Source organism: Ambystoma mexicanum, chromosome 1q (assembly GCF_040938575.1).
Source record: "Ambystoma mexicanum isolate Mex_15411 chromosome 1q, UKY_AmexF1_1, whole genome shotgun sequence".
NCBI lineage: Eukaryota > Metazoa > Chordata > Amphibia > Caudata > Ambystomatidae > Ambystoma > Ambystoma mexicanum.
Window position 1 is genome coordinate 673,850,293 of NC_090922.1, and position 25,854 is coordinate 673,876,146.

The 25,854-nt window shown below is 47.8% G+C and overlaps 1 protein-coding gene across 1 annotated transcript in view; it reads left to right on the forward strand.

The window, feature by feature from the left end:
- LOC138535220 (kinetochore protein Nuf2-A-like) overlaps positions 1 to 25,854 on the forward strand; it is a 528,523-nt gene that overhangs the window by 196,739 nt on the left and 305,930 nt on the right. Inside the window, exon 8 of the mRNA XM_069641278.1 lies at positions 24,090 to 24,186. Within this exon, the coding sequence (XP_069497379.1) occupies positions 24,090 to 24,186 (97 nt within the window). The remainder of the gene's footprint in view (positions 1 to 24,089; positions 24,187 to 25,854) is intronic.

Consider the following 25,854-nt stretch of genomic DNA (forward strand, 5'->3'; position numbering starts at 1 on the left):
AGATGAGATTCTTTCTGGTCATAGCCAGATTGAGGACCTGCGTCAGTCACTGCATGACACCAGTGGTCTGGACACCTCTCCAGAGGTGGCGTTCTGTAGGCCTGAGCCTGGCACCCATGCCGAGTCATCGTACTGGCACCTTATGTCGAGGGTCACCGACTACTTGGGGTGGTCGGCGCCCCCAGTTGATTTTGTGCGGGATGACCTGATGGATATCCTCGACCAAGGTCCACCCACTGACCTGGTACTGCCATTCCATATGGCTCTGCAGATAAGGGTGGCAGCGGCTTGGACTGATCCGGAGAGTCTCCCAGCAGTGGGCAAGTCTTTGCCTTGAAAATACCGCCCAGCCAGTTGTGACCCCTGCCACTTGACCACGCACCCCACTCCGGAGAGTTTGGTGGTGCAGGCGGCTACGGCCCCAGCTAAGCAGGCGTCGTATCCTACCATCGCTCCTGATGGGGACGACAAGTGTTTTGATGGCTGGGCGAAGAAAGTGTTTTCTTCAGGGGGTATGGCTCTTCAGGCAGCCAACTCCGTATGTGCCTTGTCACGTTTCACGCACACTGTGGAACTGTATTTCCTTAGCGGCTGAACATATTCCCGAAAGGGACGAACGGGATGGTTTTCTTGCTATTATTCAGGATGGCAAGGATGCCATGTGTGAGTACGTTCAGTCGGGGTTGGACATGAATGGCATTCACTTGATGCACCTTTCTCGAAAACCAATCACTATTACCTTGCACGACAAGATCTTACCTGTGCCCCAATTTGTCTTAGCCAACCACAAACCACCGCACTGTCATCTTTTGACCCCCTTCCAACTAGATTTGGGCATCCGACTAACGCAGACTGCCCACCCCAGCCGTATTTACCGACAGCTGGACAAACAAGACCACTGCCATGGCGTCAACTTACTTACACATGATAGGTCCACTCCTTGCAGCCTTACTTTTACTATGTTTCAAATCTTGCATCACCGTTTCTAAAAGCGTTCTCCACCTTTAAACTACAGGATGACGCTCTTCTTACTTAACCAAGTCCGACCACGACTTGATGTCCTGAAGACAGTTCGGTACTACCTTGCAGCGTTGCCTCATTTCATCCAGCCACTGCCTTTTGTAACCTACCGATCCAGAAACACCAACCTATGTGTCGACAATTTTAAATGTATTGTGAATGTAAACAATACATGGAATATCTGGTCACTATTTTATGATTACTAACTCATCGATATGCAACCTGTAAATGTACTTCAAGTATGCATACACTATGTGCCACGGCACATAAAGAATTGTGTAAACATGTCTTCCTGTTAAAATAAACCCTCCTGTTTATTATACCCCACAGTGATCCTTTTTCTCCGCTAGTATTCTCCTAGCTCCACTGCAAGGAACAGTGCGACCCCCCCCCCCCCTGTCACGCCCTAGGCCTGGGTAGCCGTTGACTATTTCCTCTAAATCCCATGGCAGACTGTGTCAGCCAGTCCATGGCGCCGAGCACCGTAATACGCAGGTTTGCTCCTGATGTGCAAGCCAGGCTCCTCAATATGCCCTTTGATGGTGAACATCTTTTTGGCAGCAAGGCTGACAAGAGCCTTGAGAGGTTGCAGACCTCCAAAGCTGCAGCGAAGTCGTTGGGCGCTGCAGTCCGCCAACCTCCACCTTTTCGTCCTAGGGGACAGCAATGGAGGGGAGGTTCCTTTCGTTATTACTCATCCTTTAGTAAAGCGAGAGGAGCTTCAGGTCAAAGGGGCAACCGTAGGAGTGCCAGAGGTGGAAAACAAGGTACTCAAGGTGCCAACGCCGCGCGAGCAGTTGCCTCTTTGCCCTCAGGCAACGCTGCAGCCACTTCTGCTCAGTCATGAGGCCCATGTTTCACCGGTTGGGGGAAGGCTGGCGCAGCATCTTGTAGAATGGCGTGTCATTACTTCAGATGTGTGGGTTCTGGAGATCATAGCCCAGGGCTACTGTCTTCCGATCCGGCAGAGGCCTCACGACAATCCACCTGGGAATCTCTCTTTGACGAGTCCGGATCCTCTCCTTGCGCAGGAAATTCAATCCCTGCTGGAGAAAGGCACCATAGAACTGGTGCCTGTAGCGGAGAGGAACAAGGGATGGCATTCCCCTTACTTTTTTATTTTGAGACCCATCATGGACTTGCGCGGTTTGAACAAACTCCTCAGGAGGGAGAAGTTCAAGATGGTTATTTTCTCTCAAGTCCTCCAGGCCCTTCAACTTCAGGACTGGTTGGTGTCTCTCGACCTCAAGGGTGCTTATTTTCATGTGCCCATCCATCTCAAGCACAAGAAGTACCTGAGGTTCGAGGTTGGCGACTCGCACTTTCAGTTTCGGGTCCTGCCGTTCGGATTGACCTTCACCCGAGGGTTTTCACCAAGCTCATGGTGGTGGTGGCAGCGTATCTCAGGAAAGGGGGGAATTCACTTCTACCCCTACCTGGACGATTGGTTGATCAGGGCGCGCTCTCCCGATCAAGTCCTGGATCATCTGTCTGTCACCTAACACTCCCTCCACAGGCTGGGCTTCTCCCTCAACTTATAGAAGTCCCACTTGACGCCAACTCAGAGGCTCCAGTACATCGGAGCAGTGCTCAACACGTCCCTGGGGCAGTGTTTTCCTCCCCAGGTGAGGGCTCATCACATTCAGCAGATGGTGCAAAAGTTCCAACATGCCCAGAGTCTCCCTGCGTTCGAGTTCTTGAGATTGCTCGGCCTCATGGCATCCTGCATTAATCTGGTGCCAGAGGCCAGGTTGCGGATGAGATCTTTGCAATGGGCACTCAAGCTCCAGTTTCCTCAGTCCTCTGGCAGGATGTCAGACCCCGTTCAGGTGCCGCCCTCGGTCGCCCAGGACCTTCTGTGGTGGGCCGTCAAAGGCAATCTGATGAAGGGGGCTCCATTTTGGCTACCCTGGCCGGAGGTGACGATCGTGACGGACGCATCCTTCACAGGATGGGGAGCTCATGCCAACGAGTTGACAGTCAGCGGTCGTTGGTCTCCGTCGGAGTCCAGACTTCATATCAATATGATGGAGCTGAGGGTTGTCAGGCTTGCCCTGAAGGCTTTTCTGCCGACTGTGCGAGGAAAGCATGTCCTGATTCTGACAGACAACACAGTGGCTATGCAGTACCTCAACAAAAAGGGGGGGCAGGGTCACTTCCTCTGTGCAGGGAGGCGATGCAGCTCTGGTTCTGGGCCATCCAGCAGGAAATTTCGATCTCGGCAGTTCATCTGGCCGGAGACAAAAACGAGACGGCGGACGCTCTGAGCAGGCGGAGCATGATCTCTCACGAGTGGGAGCTGGCTCAGTAGATTCTCCTGGAGATCTTTGCCCTTTGGGGGACCCCTCAAGTGGATCTCTTCGCCTCCAGTGTCAACCGGAAGTGCGAAAGGTTCTGCTTGCGGGAATTTCCTCCAAGAGGAGCCTTAGGAGACACGTTCATGGTGGAGTGGTCATTCCCACTGCTGTAAGCGTTTCCTCCAGTCCCCGTCATTCCGCAAGTGCTGCAGAGGTCATGGAGGTTCGGTTCACAGGTGATCCTCATTTCTCCGGCATGGGCCCGGAGGACGTGGTACCCGGACCTTCTGGACTTGTCCATCTGCCCTCCACGTCGTCTTCCCTACCGAGACAATCTGCTCTCACGGGAGGGGGGGTCAGGTTCTCCACCCAGAGGTCAGATCCCTCAACCTTCACACTTGGTTTCTGAAAGGTTGAGGTATAAGGATTGGGACCTCCCTGAAGACATGATGGAGGTGTTGCTTTCGGCCAGAAGGCCCGCAACAAAGTCCCTGTACCGTTGCCGTTGGAGAAAGTTCTGCGACTGGTGCAGGGTTAAGAATGTGGATCCTTTTTCATGTGACATTCCTATGGTTCTGTCTTTTTTTGCTTTCTTTGGCCCACAGGGGCCTGCAAGTGGGTACCATCAAAGGTTACCTGGCGGCACTGTCTATTTTTTTTTTTAAACTTGAATTTTTATTAATTTTAACATTGGATGCGAACTTGCAGGTAGGTACATGTTATGCATTGCCAATTGTTTCATGAGGGTATTCCAGTCCACCTTAACAACGTTTGTTAACATTATTGTTCGTTAATCCAAAAAGGAAGTAGGAAAAAAGAAAACCAGGGAAAGGAGAAAGAAAAAATAAACACCCCTCCCCCTCCCATTTTCCGAGTTGCGAGTCCACTTCCTTCGAGGCATTGCCATTCTGAATCGTAGTTGGCTGAGTGACGTTCGAGATTGAACATTTTAAAGACGTAGGTCCCTATTGTGGTCTGTAACAGGCAAGCGTTATTGACAATGAGCTTTTCGGCTTTTCGCCAGTAATGGCGCTAGATCGGTGCTAGTTTTCTTGCTGTGTTGGGTCGTCTGTTGCTGAACGTGTGATGTACCGTATGGTGAAGTCATACCAGGCTTCTTCTTGACGTGCTGCTTTGTCGTGTAGTATAGCCGTTATCTTTTCCATCATGTAGATGTTTGTGGCGATCTGTATCCAGTCCTTTTCATTGGGGAGGCGTGGGGCTTTCCATTTCGTCACGGAGCTGCTCTCGATTCTAGTAACAAGGAGGATGTTAAACCTTTCACCCGGACCATTTCGTCATCTTCTCCTTCGAGGCCAAAGAGAATCAGGAGGGGTGACATTTCCCTCTCAATGCCGTCCACCTGTTTGAGCCATCCCAGGTCCTCCTGCCAGTAAATGCGGACTTTGGGGCAGGTCCACCACATATGCCAGTAGTCGGCATTCATACTGCATTGATGCCAGCATCTCGGGCTGGAGGTCTGGAACATTTTGGACAACCTGTATGGATCGTACTGCCATCTGTGGAGTAATTTTATGGCGTGCAGTTTATACTGGGCCGCAATTGATATCTTCGATGGTGTCTCACAGATTTTGTCCCAGGCCTTCTGATCAAACTCTCTAGCAAAGTCTTGCTCCCATCTCGCTTTGAGACGATGTTTTGGGGCGTCATCTTTGGTAATTAGGGCCCTGTACATTCGTGCTATGAGGCCTTTGGAGGCGGTAGTGGTATCCAAGATCGTCTCAAAAGGCGTGAGCTCTCTCTGTGTGGTGGCCTTCCACTCCTTTCTGGAAATGACTCCTTTCAATCGCAGGTACAGGAAAACTGGTATCGGGTGAATTTGGAGGGCTTCTTCCAATTCACTTATTGATATGAATTTCCCTTTTCTCCACAGCTGGCCGAATCTCTCGAGACCAGCATCAAACCAAGCTTGATATCTAGCGTGTTGCAGGATTTCTTCTCTGATCCCGGGGGACCAGAGATGGCTCAGTGGCGAGGGCCACGTGGTGACTCCTAACATCGCCTTCCCCTTCCTCCATATGTTCCAGAGTGTGCTCAGTATCGGATGGGTGCGCAACTTCCTCGATAATTTGTTTCTGGGGACCCATAACCATTCTGCTAGCGTTACGTTGAAGAAAATGTTATTGTCCAGTTGGACCCATTGGAGGTCTTTCCTGTCTCGCAGGTGCGGGATTAAAATTCTGAGCTGCGTGGCCTGATAGTAGCGTTCTATGTCCGGCAAGCCCACTCCTCCCAGGTCCTTTGGTAATATGAGAACCTCATAGGGGATCCTGGGTTTCTTTCCATTCCACAAAAATTCTAATATCGCCTTTTTGACTTGTCTGAAGAAATGCGTCGGAATTGTGATGGGCAGGACCTGAAAGGGGTACAGGAAGCGTGGGAGGGTAACCATTTTGATTGCGTTTAGGCGTCCCATCCAGGAGATTGTCAATGGTTTCCATTTTTTGAGATCGACCTTAAGGGCCTCAAGGAGGTGGGGGAAGTAGCTTTGTAAAGGTTGTCAAGATGTCGCATCAAATTAATCCCCAAATATCTCAGAGTTGGGCCTCCAATGATCAGCCCAAGGTGTTCGAGGGTGATTTGGTGTTCCGGGGATGGTTCGTGGAGTGGGAATAGAATGGATTTAGATTTGTTGATCTTGAATCCCGAGAGCATGCCGTAATCTTCTATCAGCTAGATCGCTCGTGGAATGGAAGACGTTGGATTTGAAACATGGAGCAGAATGTCATCCGCATACAAGGCTAATTTGTATTCTTTGGCATTCACCGTAATCCCTTCCACTGCTGGATCTGCTCGGAGCATCACGGCGAGAGGTTCTAGGGACAGTGCAAACAGTATTGCCGAGAGGGGGCAACCTTGTCTCGTACCCCTGCCGAGAGGGAACCAACGGGAGAACTGGGCGTTCACCGCAACCGATGCTCTCGGGGAAGTGTAGATTGCCTTAATCCCTCGACGGAGTGTGGGACCTAGGCCTATCTTCAGTAGCGTGGCCTCAAGGAAGTGCCATTCAACTCTGTCGAACGCCTTTTCGGCTTTAAATGGAGAGAGTGCCGGTTTGTTCAATGAGGTTTGGGCTTCATGGATCAGGTGCAGGGTTTTCCTGGTGGAGTCCGCTCCTTGTTTGCCCAGGATGAAGCCCACTTGATCATTGTGAATTATTGCGGGCATATGTGACTCCAGCCTCGCAGTAAGGATTCTTGTGTAAATTTTGGCATCAATGTTTAAAAGGGATATTGGGCGGTAGGAGGCGCACAGCTTCAGGTCCTTCCCCTCCTTGGGGATGACTGTTATCAGTGCTTCAGAAAATGACTCGGGTGCCACGCCGGATTGCAGGATATTGTTAAATAAGTCGACCATGAACGGGAGAAGTGAGTCTTTGAATGTTTTATAGAACCCAGCCGTGTATCCGTCATTTCCGTGGGCCTTCCCCATTGGAAGTCTTTTGATCGCTTCTGCAATTTCTTCTCCTGTGATGGGGCCTTCCAAGGTAAGTGCTGTGTCAGGCGGGATAGTGGGCAAGGGTATTCGATCCATGTATTCATTTATCGCTTCCGGATGCGAGGTAGCACGTGACTTGTATAACTCCTCATAAAAGTCAGCAAAAGCCTCGGGGACACTAGGGGGAGGTGGTTCGTCTGAATCCCCTTCTGTTTGGATCGTGGGCACCCATCTCTCTTGGCGTTGGCCTCACAGTCTTGCGGCTAGTAAGGCGCCTGCTTTGTCCCCATGTTCATAGTGTTTCTGCTTAAGATATTGGAGCTTGCGTGCAACGCCATCCGTCTCCAGTTGTCGCAGTTCATTCCTCTTGTTGTTGGCCTCTTTGATCTTTTGCGGTCTATCTTGGTCAGCAAACTGTGCAGCAAGGTCTAACTGCGCAATTTCGTTCCGGAGCCTATTTTCTATCAATAATCTTTCTCTTTTTTTGGCTGCTCCCTCTCTAATTAGTAGTCCTCTCCAGGTCGCCTTGCCCGCTTCCCAAATTGTGTTCATGGAAGTTTCGCCCGTATTGTTGATTTCGAAGTATTGGGTAATGTCCTGCTCTAGTTGCGCCCGAAAGATTGGGTCCTTGAAAAGGGATTTGTTGCAGTGCCATTTAGAGCATCTTCGAGGAAGAGCCATTTGATCGAGGGTGACCGTGACCATGTCGTGGTCTGACCACGAGACAGGAGTTATACTGGCCTCAGTCATTGCCGTAATGAGGTCCGCGGTTAGGTATATATAGTCTATTCTGGAATAGGTCGCATGCGGGGCTGAGAAGAAGGTAAAGCCCGTCCGGGTGGGGTTGGCATGTATCCACGCATCGGTAAGATTGTAGGCAGTCATCATGTCTGCGGTGGGAGGGCGTCTGACACCTGCGGAAGGGGTCGCAGAGATGCGACCCGATTGTCTATCTTGTTCTGGGTCCATCCATGTGTTCAGATCCCCTCCAAGTATTACATCTCCTTCTGCCTCGCTCATAACCTTTGGGATTATCTTTTGTAGGAATCTGTCTTGTCCTGTATTGGGGGCGTATATTGCCCCAAGGGTGACGACCCTGCCTTATATTCTGCCCACAAGAACTAGCGCTCTGCCACTGACGTCCATCCATGACTTCAAGAGTTCAAATTGAATCGCCCTATTGATTAATATGCCGACTCCGGCCTTCTTCAGCGGACCAGAACCCCAATAATCAGACCCTAGTTTGGTGTACAGAACCTTCCTCTCTTCTCCCTTGCTATATCGTGTTTCCTGTAAAAAGAGAATGTCCAAGTTGGCCCTCTTGAGCTCCCTTGTCACAAGCGATCTCTTGGTAGGGGAGTTGAGTCCCTTTACGTTCAGCGTTCCAATTTTCAGTGTACCCTGCCTGTCACTTGATTCATTATGTCTGTAGGACATCGATGTATTTGTGGGAATTATTCACTAAGTCACTCTGCCCAGTATTAGAGCTGGCCATGTCGGAAGTGTTGTTGCAGCTGCCTCTCCTTAACAGGGGCTGTTTCTGAGGGTGTGTCATTCCCATTGACCATCCCTCCATCTGCCCCTGCCGGGTATTGAATATCATACCCTGTGTCCTCTTGTCCAATCGCATTGTTCTATGATTTTTTTTGACGAGGATCTGTGGGTGTTTGTGATGGCGTCTTAGTCGGGCTGGATGCGAACAACCAGTCCACTGTCGGACCACCAGTGAGGGTCATAACAGCACGACCCTGTCGAATAATAACATCAAAATAACGTTTTTGAGCCCCCGCACCCCTTTTCATAAGATCATTTAACAAACGGTAGTATGTCAACATACAACAATCTTAACTATGAGATTATGATACATGCGTTTTCCGGAATCTTCATTCTACGGCAGATCTCGTATTCTAATCAAGAAGCATAATACGCCAGGATGAAGAACTTGGAGTCGCTACGTCACTTATTGTTGTCTGGTGTGTCGTTGGGCTGCCTGTATTTCCCCGATCCCTTCACCCTTTTTCGTCTCGGGCCCTGAAGTTCCCAACGTGATCCGTCCTGCGCGGGGGTGTTTCCCTCTCCCGAGGCTGTTCCGAGAAGGTCAGCAGTGCAGTCACGGATTTCCTCTTCAGAGCGGAGTAGAAACTTCCTGCTCCCGTATTCAAACAAAAGGGAGAAGGGGTATCCCCATCTATACCTCGTGCCTTGATCTTTTAGCCATCTCGTGAGAGGGCCGCACAGGCGGTGTAAGGCTAACGTTAGCGATGAGAGATGCTGAAAAATAGTAATCTGGGCTCCCCCAAGGGTAAGGGTACCCCCGGACCTGGCTTTAGCGAGTATCCTTGTTCTATCCTGATAGCTGTGGAATCTGGCAAGGACCGATCTCGGGCCACCTGGAGGTCCTCCAGCTCTGTGAATTCTCTCAATCTTGAGTTCATCAATGTCCTCATCTGCGGTCAGGATTTTGACGATATCATGTATCGTCTGTTTAAGGTGTTCCTCCGTCTCCCCTTCTCTCTCTTTTGGAATTCCAAAAAAGCATAGGTTATTCCTCCTCTCCCTATTTTCCAAGTCATCAATCTTAAGGCGAATCTCATCCTCCTTCTTCTCCATGTTCCGTATTCTAAGCTCCATTTGGGCTTCCAAAGTGTCGATCGAGGCCTGGTTGTTCTCGACTCCCTCTAGCCTCTCCTCAATGTTATCTACCCTCTGGGTCATCTTATCCATTTTACCACCAAGGTTGGCCCCCATATTTCGAATTTCACTAAGGAGGGCGGCAATGTCTCCCTTGGTGGCCGCTGCGCCCGTCTCAGAGGCTTCTATTGACATCGTAGGCCTGGAGTCAGGAGTCTGTGGCGGTGGAATGTAGGCGTACTTGGCGACTTTACTTGGAACGTTCATGTAGCACCGGCCTGCGAGGAGGCACACGCCCAGGAATCGGGGGCCGTACCCTCGAGCCCAATGTGTTGAAAGGCACGTGGGGAGAGTCCAGGCATGTTGTTCCTTGTTGCAGAGCTCTTTTGGAGGGGGGAGTGGGAGGAGGCACACGCCCTGTCACCAGGGGCTCTACGCTCCACCTTGGTCCGTGTCTCCCTGTGGGTGAGATGTCCAGGGGGGTCGGAGTCCCGATACCAGCACATAGTGGGAATCAGGAGAGAGTATGCGGGGTCCTGTCTCCGGGAGAGGGCCCCTGATGCAAATACGGCAGGGGGGTAGGCACCCCTGAGTAATCTGCTGCTTTTCCGGATGCTGTGCTACTTGCCCGTGTTTCAATCAGGCTCCAGATGAGGGCCTTGCCAGAGGAGGGCACACGCCTCATGAGTGAGGGCCCAACCCTCTGCTGTCCCCTCGTGTGTACTGTCATTCGTCACTGTATGGGGAGAGGCCCCGGGCAGAGAAGTCCGCAGGAGGTACTTCGGCGGGTCTGGGGAAAGGCAGTGTAGGCTCGGGTGGGAGCATTACTTCAGTGATTGAACAAGACCCTGCAGTTTGAGGCCAGATTCGAATAATTTGGTCCCTCAGCATTAATGTGTAATGATGCGGGATACAACATAGCTGCCGATACAGGAGTGCATGAAGCATGCAACTCCGTTCCTGTGCCAGGGCCTCCTCAATTTGTGATTGGGTGCTCCACTCAAGGGGGGTCCCCGGGGGTGTCAAGAGGGGAGCGCCGGGGGAATTGGGCAGCCGGCAGGCCCCCCCCGGAATGAAGCTTTGTTCGGTCCTCCAAGAGAGCGGGGGGAGGAGGGGCTGCCTCGGCCACCTCAGCTTGGCTGCCGAAGGCCGGGGGGGGGGAGAAGCAGGTCCCCGTCTCAACACGGCGATGCAGAGCACCGCGGGCGGGCACTCACCGCAGGGTCGGCGTTCTGCGACCTGAGCCCGGGGGGTGGGGGAGCGGCCTCCGAAGTTCGCAGGGGCGGTGAAACATCCACGGCCTCTTCCAAAGTTCCCGCGGCGCGGCTCAGGTCCTCTGCAGGGAGCGCGGGAGGCGGAGTCGGGTGCCGCGAGCCGCGGCCTCCTCCCGAGCCGGCGTCCTCGTGAGCGAGGGGAAGGCGGATTCTCGCAGGCTTTTCTCCGTCTCCGGAGGTCTGATTTCGATCGGGTTTTCGCTCGGGGGAGGGGAGGCAGTCCTCTCAGGTTAAGCCACTGTGTTTGGGCACAGGGGAGGGGGCAAAAGGGGGGGCTCAAGGCACTTTTGGGGCCCGTGGGCTGGGAGCTCACACAGAGGGAGTCATCGTCAATGCGCCCCCTGGTGGCCAAAAAAAAACGGCGCTGTCTATTTTTAAGCGCTCGTCTAAGGAGGGTTCTTATTTTAAAATCCCTTTTAATTTCTCAGTTTTTGAAAGGGCTTTTTGAAAGGGCTCACTAATGTGTTTCCTCTGTCACCTTTCCAGGTGGGATCTGAACCTTGTTCTCAAGTTTCTAATGGGTGCTCCGTTTGAGCCTTTGCATTCTTGTCCTTTGAGACTGTTAACCCTTAAAACTGTGTTTTTAGTTGCGGTCACTTCCGCTCGCAGAGTTAGTGAGTTACAGGCACTTTCAGTTAAGCCACCTTTCACTGTGTTTCGTAAGGACAGGGTTGCCCTTAGAGTTCGTCCTTCCTTTCTTCCGAAGGTGGTGTCCGAATTTCATTTAGGCCAGACGGTTATTCTTCCGGCATTTTATCCTCCTCCGCATCCTGTTAAGGAAGAGGAGAGGCTCCGTAGGCTCGATCCTAGGAGATTTTTAAGCTTTTATATTTCACGCATGTCCCAGGTCAGAGTGGACAATCAACTCTTCATTGGTTACGCTGGAAAGCGTTTGGGACAATCTGTGACTAAGCAGACTTTGTCTCCCTGGATTATTCTGGCAATTTCCGAATGTTACCGCTTGGCGGGTAAGGACCCACCGGTTGGCTTACGGGCCCATTCTACCAGGGGTATGGCTGCCTCTACTGCCCTACAGTCTGCCCTACTGTCCTATTCGTAACATCTGTGATGCAGCCACCTGGGCTTCGGTCCATACTTTTGTACGTCAATACTCCCTTGATTATATCCGGGGGCAGGATCTGGCCTTTGGCAAGGCAGTCCTTTACTCTGCAATTTGATTGGGCATTCTAAATTTCTGTATTCTAAATTATTTTCCCACCTCCTTGCGTTGGTACTGCTTGGGGAGTCTGTCATAGATATGGAATACGTCGGAGGACCCAATCCCCTCGAAGAACAAGTTACTCTTTTATCTGGTAACATTCTTTCGATGGGATGGTCCGACGTATTCCATATCGCTCCCTCCCTGCCTTCCCTGCTACAGAATTTCTTATGCGATTGCAGCTTACGGTTCCGTTAGGCTTTGTGTGGTCAGACTGGCAGAAGACTGGTGCCACACGTTCTGGGAAAAAACTACAACTCGGGCTACGGGCGTCGTACGTCCTACTTACAACATCCGGTGACGTCGGCCGTCGGAGGAGGTCCTCGAGGGCGGCGTATCAATGCCATCGACGCAGGACGCAGACCCTGAAAGATTTTCCGAAGCAGCACAGCTGTGGCGATTACTATCATAGATATGGAATATGTCATCTTACCATCCCATCGAAAGAACGTTACCAGGTAAGAGAGTAACTTGTTCGTCTACACCAATCGTAATCATCATCATCTACAGGAATCCTTGTGACATACAAGAGGAAGCCCTACTAGAAAAGGTTGCCGACCAAATTGATAGTCTACTTGGACCATCAAGATGCCCACCTGATGATGATCTGTGTGGTGACTTAAACGCTAGCTGTAGACCTGCTGACCCACAAAATAAAGTATCATCAAATGCTGCTCTTTTAGTGAAACGAGGAAAAGCTTGGCTTGACTTGAGGACATCAGGAAGTCTTTTGGACACAAGGCCTTACCTACGTGGGAGAGAGGAGTTTCATCTGCCTTGATCGATTACATATTTGTTTCTCAGTCATTAATTCCAGACTTGAAAAAAGCACAAGTTACAAGTACATCAGAAAGTGATCACAATTTGCTATCTATCAAATGGGCCTCAGTGAACCACGCAAAGCCAGCGTTTACGTCAAATTTAGAATCCAACAACCAGGGCAACCGTTTGAAGTTGACGGCACAAAACATCTTGGAGCTATCAAATCATTACAAAAGAGTAAACTGGGCTAAAGCAATAACCAAAACTGCTCTGCAAGTGGATTATACTGCTTCTAAACCTGAATGGAAGTCACCCAAATAAGAACAGCAACAAAAAACCGGAAAACGGGAAACATTTGCATAGATTTGACCTGCTTTTGGTGGCCAAACAAAACTAAGTACAAAAAGCGAGAAGATCTGCCCGAGATGACACTATATCAAATGGAGAAGCAGTCTCTGAAATTGTGAAAACCTATAAGTGTTGGCTTAAGTCCCATCGGCTGATTTTATACCAACGTGATTCTGAAGAAATGCTGAAACATGTCAATAATCAGAACCCTTGAGATTTTTGGTCACAAATAAGATCTACGGGCAAACAAGTGAACAACGCCTGGACAAACGTTATTCCTGAATATACTTGGGTCACCTTTTACTCGAACTTGTTCCAATCGCCTTCAACTCAAATTCAGAACGGAATTGATGACTCAATCTCGCCCTGGGTAGATCTGGATGATAAGGAATCTATTAGATTGACAATTTCTAAATTAAAGAACTCGAGAGCACCTGGCCCCAATGGGATTTCTAATATTGATCTAAAGAATTCACGTGAAGAATGGTCATCCTTTTATAAGCCTTGTTTTCAAGAGATGTGAGGACCTTAAGAAAATTCCACTGCATCGATCATAGTGCCGATATTTAAAAAAAGGCAGCCAGGACGACCCCCGTAACTTTCGAGCAGTCATCCTATGGGATGTTATTGGGAAGGCCTACAGCTCACTACTTTTGAGCACATTTCAAATATGGGCAAGTAATGCACCATATGCTGACCCCTTGCACACAGGTTTTAAGAAGATCACTGCGACAAGCGCTAACATCATGATTTTGAGCATCATAAAGGCGAAGATCTTCGAAGGAGTGCCATAAGTGTTTTTGGCTTTTATAGATCTCACCCAAGCGTTTGACTCGAGTCAAACTGTGGCAGAAGTTGCAAAACTGGAAGTGCCCGCCAGGAATCTTATGAGCATTAAAAGCTTTGCACAACGATACTAACGTTTATGTACGGTTAAACCAACAAAGCCTACTTTCAGCTGGCATCCATACTTCTAGGGGAGTAAAACGAGGATGCCCCCCGGCACCAGCACATTTTCTGTCATACTTTGGGGATTATAAAGATGCAAACCCTTCAACAAGATGTTTTCCTCCATCCATCGGTCTGGAAAAAATCCTGAGACTGTTTTATATGCGGATTACCTGATTCAGCTTGACCGGACAGCTATCGGGTTACAACAGCAACAATTATGCTCTACAGGAAAATAGTTGATCCATCTAGTCCTGTGATATTTACCATGATACGGATGGAGATGACAAACAGCTGCTGTACAATGCTGAATCGTTGGGGGAAAAGTCTGCAAAGATAAACCAGCGTCGATCGGGAGTTTGACTGAAGAATTAGTCCACAATCCCACCAAGACACAAAAAGGCTGAACGAGTTTGACTGGATTACTACTTTAGATGAAGCAATAAAATACAAGCTCAGATTACATCTACCGGTAGTAGCTAGAAAAATAAATGATTTCCAACCCTTTCTGAAGAAACATCCAAGCAGGCGATTTTCGTGACATCTTACTTAGAGCAAGGCTGAATCTCTTGCCCTCTAATGAAATCTTAAAAATCAGATTCTGTGGAAACGCCTTCGAGACTGAAACATTACATCACCTCCTTTTGTCGTGCCAGAGCACAAGTAGTTTTAGAGCCCCTTACTTGAAAGAACATTTGGCTGCATCACGAATCCACGATGGAGAACTTTGGACCCGCCTTATTGGTGCGGAAAGACTTCCTGGACAATTGCAACAGTCAAGACTTTAGAACACATTTTCTACTCGGACAAAACAACCGTTTTTCGGTCTTCAGTTCTGTCTGTATAGACTAAGACATTTTTTTTTACTACAGTCGTTTTCAGATTGGAGTGGTTTTAAATAACTCCAAACAGACATTAACTTTTTTCCATTTCCACTACTTTCTTGTAAAAATGACTAGTGTAAGTAAATCTTGTAAATGAAGAAAATTAAGAAAAGAAATGACATGTCAAAGGTGGTATTGGCATTGGCAGCACTTCGCCGAAGGTGAGGTGTGCTATATAAAGAAAATATAGATGCCTTCCAGTACTGGTAACCCAAAAGTGTGACCGAATGTCCCACAGCAAAAAAGGAATGCAGCAGAGAAGTGAGGTCGAAAAACATTGTTTGCCTAAAAAGTCAATGAAAGAATCCAGACAGCTCAGCTGTGGTACCGAGCAATCAAAGGAAGTAAGGGGAACATTTGCAAAAAGAAACCGCTGCAAGCCATTTTCACACTGATGTTTTTAGCAGCCAGCTTTGCAACTTTCTCTGGCAAAGGGCATGGAATCGCTGGAGAACCGGTAGGCGGATGAACCCAACAAGTTGGGTCTGTAATAGGGGCTGCTCCCCTGGGAATTTTCAGAAGGGTAGGGATGGAGAAACCCCAGGCAACTCTGGATCTGGCTTTGTAGTAGTGTTGTTCGTGAGGCTCTTTCAACAGGTTTTCTATTGCCTTTCCCCTTCCCAACCTGATTGTGGCGCTCCTACGCTGTAGCAAATTGGGTTTCAAATGGCAGACCCCAATATCTTAACATCTGATGCTGGGATCTTGTTTTGGCAATATACATATGTAACCTATGTTCCTTGCTTTCACAGTGACACTGTTTGGGCTTGTCTGATCCAATTAAGAGACTGTTAGGGAGTTAAAGCCCACATAAGGAAGGACTATGGAAGACTCAACTTTTAGTGAACCGGGGTCCAACTCTTAGTTTAGGCCTGAACTTCCCAAAAAGTTTGGTAGATATGGCTGGGCAGCCAGGCTTATTTTAGGGGAGAGAAGAGCTGTAGTAGAGTACAAAGAACTTTGACCACATACAGTCAAGAAGACACACACTTGCCATTGATATGATATGGCATTTATAACGCGCCTATACACAAGTGTTTCAAGGCGTGATGAGGCAAGGGATGGCGAACAGAGGGAGGACAGAGAGAGTGATCTTATTAGGCCAGGTGACACTGAGATCGCCCAAGTGCAGGGGAGGGGGAATGGAAAAGTGGAGGTGGAGGGGGCAGTGCAGTGCAGAGGATAAACAGTCAAAATAAATAAGACAATAAATTAAAAAGTGCGGCCAGCTGGTGGCAAGTGCAAGTGCAAGGGTAAGTGCAGACATCAGGTGTTAAGTGCTGGTGGGGGGCGGTAGGGATACAGAAACAGTCCCCAAGTGCAAGGGCTGCCAGGGGGGGCAGTGCAGGTTTGCAATTGCCGTGGAGGGGACCTGGGCCTGGGATCAGAGGGTAGCCAGGTAACCAGTGCAGTTTCAGCCAGGAGATCAGCAGGGGAGAGAGGAGAGAAAGCAGAAGCAAAGAGGAAGGTCTTGAGGAGCTTCCGGAACTGGAGATGGTTCTCCAAGTTTCAGAGAGGCAGGGAGGCTGTTCCAGAGGGGAGGCCCCAGTCGAAAAATGGGATCTACCACCAACTCGTTGCTTGGAGAAGCAACTGACCCTGAGGGAGTTGGAGGCGATGAGCGAAGAGCTTGAGAAGGAAGATATTTAGGAAGAGAGAGTTTAAGGTATTGAGACCTCAACCCCGAGAAGGCCTTGTGGACAATGCAGGGGGTTTTGAACTCGATCCTTGCAGCCACTGCGAGCCAGTGCAGATATTTCAGTCCTGGAGAGATACGATCCCTGGGCCCGAGGCCAAGGATAAGTCTTGCAGTCCTGTTTTGGATGAGTTGCAGAGGGCAGAGAGTAGAGGCAGGCAGATTTAGAAAGAGGCTGTTGCAGTAGTCCAGCCTAGAAAAAAACAGAGCTCGAATACAAATACAGATAGATGAGAGGAAGGACCCAAGTTGGACCTGCGAGGGCCGATCGCAGAGGAAAGAAATCGGCCAAGCCATGGCCTGATCGGTAATACCCAGGTTATCACAGAAACGGTTGAGCAGAATGGCATGGTTGACTGTGTCAAAGGCAGAAGAGGGATCAAGTAAGATGAGGACACAGGGGTGTTGGAGTCAAGGTTGGAGAGCAGGTCTTCACGTTTTTTCAGGAGAGCAGTTTCTGTGCTTCTGGCAGCTCTGAAACCAGACTGATGGTCATGGAGACAACCACCAGATTCGGTGTGAAGATTAAGCTGGGAGATGGCCAGCCTTTCCAGGAGTTTGCCTAGGAAAGGAGTGATGGACATTGGGCGATAGTTAGATGGGCGCAAAGGGTCAGCAGAGGGTTTCTTAAGAAGAGGGTGCACATGGGAGTGCTTCAGGGGGGAAAGGGAGACTCCAGTGGCAAAGCAGTGGTTAGCCAGAGCAGGAGCCAGGGTGTCAATGTGGTCCTTGATGGTTTTGGAGGAACTGGCTTAAACCTGTTTTGACGATACTTTCATAGATCGGACTCGTCTAGAAACCTCTTCTGGGGAGAACAGGGGAAAGGCAGAGAAGGAGGGAGGAGAGGTGGCCGAAGAAGGTTTAGAGGAAGAGCAGGGAATAGATGTCATGCGCCCCTTCTATGTGAGGGTATGGGACCGATGGTGACGCAGCCGCCATAGAATTGCTCCACCATGTTGTGCCGCACTGTGTTCAGCGGTCTAGTCTTTCCTTCTGTCATGGCCGCCGCTGCTGGCTTTTCAGCAGTTTCCTCCCGGCGGCGGTCGCGTTGCAACTGTTTGCTTTCTCCTTCATTGCCAGCGCTCCTGTGAGTTTTCCTCTTGGCTCATCAGCCCCCCTTTTCTGGCATCCTCGCCTTTTCCCCCTTTCTTGCCTCTTTTCGCTAACCCCGTGTTTCGGGGGCTTTTCCTTATACCTTGGCTTTTCTCTGCGGTGCTCGCGCTATCTGGCTTTATGGTCTGGCTCTTCCCCGGCCCTTCCTTGCTTACTTGGATTTCCACTCTTTTCTCCTCTCTCATGTTACATGTCTCATTAACGGAGTGGAGCAATTTGTTTGTGGATGTATTGCTTACCTGTGTGTCTGGAGTACTCTTCAGGTTTTTTGCCTTCACTGCTTTTTCACCTTCTGGCGGCTGCGGATCCGAGGCCTCTGGTTTCCGGATATTTTTCCGGTAACCATTCTGGCTTTGTTCCGCGATCGGCCATACCTGTATAAAAAGAAATCAACAGTGGGACAAAAGAAGGTTTCACCCACACCCTCTTCAGGTGAGGAAGAGAGTGAGCCAAACTATTCAGAGATTGAAGTCGATTTACCTGACAGTAGAGGGAGGAGGGGAGAGGAAGAAAGAGAGGACAGGAGGTCCTGAGTTCTAGAGATGAAATTTGTTGGGGGGAAAAAGGGTCCGGGGCATCAGAGAAGACTCCCTGTAGGCATACAGGCATTGGGTCTGGGCAAACGTGCATGGGCAAACTACCAAACGTACAAATTGGCACTACAGCAACACAGGAGCAGCAAACCAACTCTAGGTAAGTTCTATCAAGAGTCTCACAGTACCTTAAGCATGAAGCTGATGCCACACGATGCAGCAGTAGCAGCAGAACCGGTCACCGGCTTCTTGGTCAGGTAGATTGAAGAAGGGTCACTGAATGGATCTTGGCAGCAGCAGTCTAGTGGAGAGGCTCTCAGGAAAGGATTTTTCATGCTCCTATGAAGAATGGTTACTGCCCGGTCGATTAAGTATCGTTTTCTCGGTCCCGCACTATGGTGATGGGGGCTTTAAGGAGTGGAATATTGCCTCTGGTAGTGCGAAGCAGTCCACCACAGTTTCGGGACGATTCGATCTTCGGAAGAGTATGCACGGCACGGTGGCCACAGGTCCGAGGGAGGGTATTGGCGGTTTGCAGACCGTGATGGTCATGCAATGGCTCGAAATGCAGGTTGTCTCAGGCCTGATTGGTCTCACCAGTCTAAGGGATAGATCCTCTTTGAAGTTATCCTAATGCTTTGAAGGAGGTGTTGCACAGCAACCGTTCCACAGAGAAGGCATCTCGTTGGTCTGGAAGGGGCAGTGGGTGTCTCTCTCTTCTTCCTTGTCATTTCTTTAGTTCTAGTGGTCAGATTTTCTTCAGCCTCCAGATACAAGCCTTTTATGCAGGAACACAGCCAATCAGCACCCATGCACCATTCAAACTCTGGGTGGCGGTGGTCCTTTTAGGACAGCCAGCCCCCAGTTAGAACTGGTTCAAGGCAGTTGCAGCAGAAGACCAAGAGAAGCTGCTTTTCAGAGTCCTCCCCCCATTTCTTGTCTGGAGCCTTGTCGGGATTCACAAAGGAATCCCCCCCCCGAAGACAAAAGTCAAACCAGGAGCTCCCCCTCCCACCCCCAACCCTCCCTCACTTACACGGCAGAAAGACCATTAAGGGACAAGTCATCTTGAAATGGCATACAAATAACAGTCACCATTTTGGGTCAATGGTGACCCTTCTGTGTATGTTTGTGAATACCGCCTGGGAGTAAAAATTGCACAAAAGTAGGCAGGATAAAACCACTGCCACTTGCCTTCAGATTATGTTGTCACTGTAACCAAAAACTTATAGGAGCAGTGAGAAAGGGGATAGAGTGCAACCCCTCAGTACTTCAGATAAGGTGGGATGTGCTGATCTCACAATAGGAAGGATACTAAATATCCCCCTTGCCTCACAAGAAAAGTACCAGAAAATAAAAGGAAGTCCAAGGGGCTACCGGCCACAATGCAGAGTGCTGTGTGTAGCAAAAGTCAAAGACTGATGCCATAAAACTTGGAGGAAAGCATTTCTCCAAAAATGGTATCAAAAGAAATACAAAATTATCCGTGAACAGGTAAAATTGTGTGGAAAAAGGTTCCCACTCGCTCAGGAGAACTGACAAAAAATCCACAAGTCCATCAAAATGTGCTGGGGGACTTGCATGTGCAGGGACGTCATTTGGGGGTCACCAGGGTCTCCCTTGCTACCCCTGTGGTTTCCCTTGCTACCAATACAAAAATACATAAAATGAAGTTCCCAGGCTGGGGCCAGTACCTTGTGGCTTCACACGTGTAACACTTCGAGCAGTGACCCTAAATGAGATCAAATTGGAATAACAAAGAATTTGTCTTTCTGGAATTCTATACTATAATTGTTAGACTCATCAAAGGTTTATTTCATCCACACCTCAGGGAGTGAGTCACTGATTTTATTCTGTTCTTAAACCGCTCAAATTCACAATGCAGAAAAACTTCCAAAAAACATGTAGAGTAGAATAAGCATCCATTTCGGACTATGTATTTTGCTTTTCGAAAGTTATGATCATCAGACATTCCATCTCGGTGTCCAAAGTCACTTGACAAAATCCTTGTGCCTAAAAGCTTGTGGACAGTGTAGAAATGTTTGACCATAGCACGAAAAGTGGCCTTTGATTTCATTGTGCCACAATGAATGCTTTTTTTGTAATGTCTCTTTCCGATCTACATGGCATGCTGTTCAGGATGTTTGTTTGTGTTTGAGGTAATGAGGGCCCAGAGTATGGGATGCCGTGTGAGTGCGCTGCTTACACTGTGCTACTCTAAATTCTTTAATACACAGTTATAAACCTTGTTAGGCAGGATTGTATGGAGTACCCTTTGGGTGCACTACAATAACCCTGACCTCCTGGCAATAGGGACCCAACCTTTGGTATAAGTCTGAACTACACAGGTTGGTAGTGTCTGAGCAGCCAGACTTATCTCAAGAGGGGTCAATGTGAGCCGTAATGTTAACACTGAGTTTCTCAGTAGCAGTTAGTCAAGTAAACACTTACACTCAAGGTTTCTTGATAAAAGAACTATTAATTGACTTCACAGTCCGTTGTATAAGCCTTCTTCAGAAGGGAGCAATATATGTAACAATAAAAATACACTTCAAAACACTTGTTTTCTCTAAATCAGATGATACCCATTGGGGATGGTACACAGACACTTCCTACACCCTGAGGTGACTTAAATAGCTAGGACACTGTGGACATTGATTTATCACTGGTACATTTAGAGCAATACTGAGTTTGGTGTAAAAGATAGAATAGAGAAATAAAACAAAGGTTAACAAATAATTCTTAAACTGATAAGTACTTTTGAAAACTCCAAATGTTCAGTAAATGAACCTTTCCTGGGGAAAGCATAAAGCAGTCAGAGGTAAAGAAGAGTCTCTCAGGGACCCAGGACAGCCAATGTTAATTGCACAATGTCAAGGGGAGCTGAAGATCATCTTGCAGGTAGGTAAAACTTCTTGCACAATGTTTTTAGAAATGTTTTTAGAAAATGGAACACTTGAAGGGCCACAAGCTGGGAGGCTTGTGAGGGGCAAAGCTTTAGCAACTCTGCAAGGGTAACCAAGACAGGTCTCAACTGAGAGCAAGTAAGGCTACACCACAAGAAGTAAGTTCTCTTAGAATTTACTGTACCTCTGGTTAGAAGAAATGGTTCCAGCTGGCTTCTGTTCCTGTACAGCTCTGCAGATCCTGTTGTTCCTGACCCTCATTCGTGGGGACGAGAGGGAGGACGTCTGGGTACTCTTGCTCTACAATGGGAAGGTCCGCGCCAGCAATGGGCAAACTTCAATTCAGCGGTTCTTCTGTGTTTCAGCTTCTTGCCTTTGTCAGCAAATAGCAACACTGCGGTTCTGGGATACCACTTCAGATTTTCCTTGCTTCTGGGGTCCAGCATTCTGTTGAGGTTGCTCAGGCTTGGTCAGTCCTGCATCAGAGAAGTCCAGAGAATCTTCCTAGCGCTCAGGTCTGACTTTAAAGCAATGCACACAATCTGGTCTTCCTCTCTCTGGCGCTTCGTTTCCAGCAGCAGCAGTGGAAGTACAGCCAGCTCCGAGAGGATGTCCAGACGGGCTTACTTTGGAGTCGATTGGTCCCACCAACTCAAAGTGAGAAGTTATCCTTGCAGGGTTTCTCTAGTCGAGGCAAATTCAGAGCTTCAATACAGCAGCAGGGCTTCACCAGGCAAATCAACGGTTCAGGAGTTGCAGCAGGCGTCTCTTCCAATTTCTTCTTTGGATTCCTTCGTCCAGTGGTCGACTCTGCCTTCCAATCCAAAAAGCCTCACATTTTATCCAGGTTTCTCCCATTAATTCGAGCCTAGCTGTCAATCACAAAGCATTGTGGCTGTCCTTGCCGGACATTAATTCGAGCCTAGCTGTCAATCACAAAGCATTGTGGCTGTCCTTGCCGGACAGCCAGCCAACCATATTTTGGGTGCATTCCTGTAACCAAGGTGATTAAGCACAGGGAGTTTCGGGCAGGCTTAACTCGTGAATCCCGCCAAAGACAAAATGAACAAAGGGACCAAACCTCGTTTGGCGCGCAGAGTAAATCTTAAGAAGGACCTTTCCAGCAAGAAAAAAGAAGACGGTGGCCATTTTGACGATATGGGTGCCTTACTGTGGCTGCGAACGCAGCTCGCAGTAAAAACATATAATGGTAGTAAAAAGTAAACCACTGCCACCAGCCATTAATTGTAGAAAGGGTAACATAGAAATGTTACATGAGACACTAGACAATGTGGATACTAAGTAACCCCCCATCCCCCAACTCCCTATGGTAAGATAGTGTGTGCTGGGTCTAGGAAGTTACAAAATGTAATTAAAGTCAATTTCACCTCACTGCTCTTGGAAACAGTAGTTTCACCAAGAGAAGGTATTTAAACCTTTGGGAAATCTATAAGACATCCCTGTGCCACTGCACTGAAGGTGCTTTGTGTCACAATGTAAAAAGATGATGCCTATGGAGTTTGCCAGACTCCAAAACCAAAAAGAAGCACAGCAAACACATTGAATTAAAAGTACAAAGTCCCAAAGTTCAGAAAAAGAGCTGGTGGTCTCTAAGGTGGGAGGAATTTAGCATTAAACTGAAAATTCTCCCTAACAAACCTTCCCAATGGTATGTATTTTACCAGCCTCTGAAGCCCGAAAAGTAGATCCACGCAGGCTTGACATGTGGCCAACCTTGCACCAGACCTGCAGATGAACTGGCCTGCTGAAAGTCTCTTGTACCAGTTTAATGGTATACGCTACAGAGTGTAATTTGCTTTCTGACTTTGAGAACATTCAGACATGTAATTGCTCATTTTACTATAGCCAGTAAAATAGTTTAGTACTTTGAACGCTTGCTGCTCGATGTGTGTGTTTGATCTGCAGGTTCGAATCCCGGCAATGCCAATTTAGCCTTTCATCATTCTGAGGTTGATAAATGAGTACCAACACAGTTTGGGTGATATTGTATGCATATTTGTTCGCTCGTCTTTGAAGCAAGACGATGCAGAGTAACAGGTTTAAATCCCGGGTGCTCGTTTTTAAAAACCTCTTCGGTATTAAGTACCTTATAGATATCCGATTATAAATCAAAACAATTATAGGCCTATACCCACTGATATTAACGATACATATGGTGATCCATTTTTGTATGAAATGTATATCACATTACAGTGATATCGTAGCCATATTTTTCGTAGTGTACTTAGGAACAATGCTATGTGATGCCACTTGCTGTTTTTTCAAGGGTGAATGGTTGTTCCATCGCTTCCCGTGATGTCACTTTGGGGTGGAGTCAAATTATCACAGGAAGTGATGTCAAAGGTTGTGTTATGTCACTTCCGCTACCCCTGGCATTTTGGCGAAATAATGTCTCTGCGCATGTGAAGGGGGTTTTGCCTAAAAAATGAAACTACCTAACAGACTAATTTAGACCATTAATATTCAAACTTCCAAGCGATAACCTGTCTGGTTGAACTAGTGTTATATTTCGGTTGTCATTTACTTTCTTCAAGAATGCTTGGAATTCTTCCTATAAGTATAGTCAGTAACTAGATTGCTCACTGTGGTGACTCTTTTACTGAAGTTGATTGCCCCATTTGTTCCATAGATGCCTCCTTCTATCCCCTGTGTACCCTAAATCTCACCCAGGAGTAAGTAAAAAGTAGTAAGTTCCTAGATGTTCTGGGATTCTGAAAGTTGTTGTAGACTTGACAAATTTGTGAATATCATGTATTCCTTATTTGTAAAAAGGAGCCAAGAAGGATTTGACACCATTTTCTACATAGTTGCTCCTGCTCAGAATCTGAATTTGATCGTACAGATTCGATGGCAGACTAAAAAATGTTGCTTTTTGAATGGGATTGTAACTTTGGCCATTTCTTTTGAGGTATAGTTTCAGAAATAAATATGCTACTGCATTGGGTCTAATACTGATATTTGCTTCCTCATGACTACAGCACAGTACCACCAGAGCAACAAGCAGAGTTCAACATGCTTTCCTCTGAAATTAATGACCTAAAGCAAACCTTGCATCAGAAATACCGTACAGAAGATGTAAGTATAATTAAGAAATACTTGCAATAATATGAGATTTAATTTTCTGGATCAACCACAACAAACATCTGACTGAAGTGGTCTATTTAAAAACCAAGGTAATGTTCCTTGATTTTGTAAATGTTAATTTCTAATTGGTTTATGCAGTTTGGTGTTTTTCCTCCTGCATGGACACCTCATTACTGCTCACCGACCTAAAATGCTTCCTTCAGTTTAATGGTAACTAGTAAATGTTCAGAAAGGTGTACCTGGCAAAGATTTGTGAATATTTCAAAACTGTATGAACAAAATGAGGGTTTTTGAAGCTGCATACAGAAATGCTCATGGGCACGTGTGAGAAAGTAAGAATGCAAGAATGCAAAATAAAGGCCTTTGTGTAACGCTTCTGAATCTCGGAAGGCACATTACTCAGAACATTTTAATAGCTTTTATTTCCACAATTGAAATGGTTCTAACAATAGTACGATCTTATTTAGGATTTTAGGTAAATATACTCCCTAAAGTCAAGTTTGTATGGGCCCATTTGGGCAACACCATTATAGGAAGCGCTACATGCTTCAGGAAAAGATCAGTCGTCAAGAGCACATTGATATCTGTAACATAGGACATTCACTTAAAAAACACAAGTTGTTCTAATCATAAAGCATCAGACGTAAACAATTTGAAATCTTGACATATGAAACTGGCACTGATGGGACAGATTTTCTAAAGTGGTTAACAAAACCATATATGAGGCAGTACAAAACTCCACTCTTAGTGTAAGGCTGTACCACCCGAGAATGTTTTGTAGCGTAGACAGAGCAGCCAGGCTTATCTTAGGCGGGAGAGACGGCTGTAGCTTGGGTTTTTTTTATTTTTTTATTGTTCGATTGTTAGGCACTTATACAGGAAGTAAATACTGTTTCAAATCGCCTACAGGGCGACAGGGCAGGCACATGGAGATGAGAAACTATCAAAATACATTAAACAAAAAATATGAAATACAGTGGAGGTGGGGATGGACGTACCTTCTATGCCTTGTGAGTGTTCAGTATGCGCAAGTGCAGAAGGGACGAGGAATGGGATAGGTGCTGTAGTTCTCATGGGAGCACATCAGGTGACGTGCCATGTAAGTTAAGTGCGAGCCTGGTGGGTGAGCCGAGGCAAGTGCAGAGGATAGACAGAAGCTGGCAGCTATTCAGTGTGGGAGGTCAGGGCTGCAAGGATGCATAACGGCCCTAACACCAAACAAGCAACTGTGAGATTAGCAGAGGAGCAAGGGAAGGAGGTAAAGAGTAAAGTCTTGAGGATTTTCTGTAATTTAAGAAAGTCCTGCTCAAGACGAAGATGGACGGGGAGGCCGTTCCATAGAAGGGAGCCAACTGAGGAAAGCGATCGACCTCCTGCCCTCTGTTTATCGAAACATTTTACACACAGAGTTGGTGCCAGAAGAGCGCAGAGGTCTAGAAGGGGAAAATATAGTAAGAGAGAGTAGCAGATAGTGTGGTCCCTGTCCCCAGATAGCCTTGAGGATGATGCAGAGGGATTTGAATTTAATCTGTGAAGCAACTGGAAGCCAGTGAAGACTTTTTAGTGCAGAGAGATGCGGTCCCTGGGCATACGGCCAAGGATAAGACTTGCTGCCCTATTTTGGATTAGCTGGAAGGGTCGCAGAGTGGAAGAAGGTAG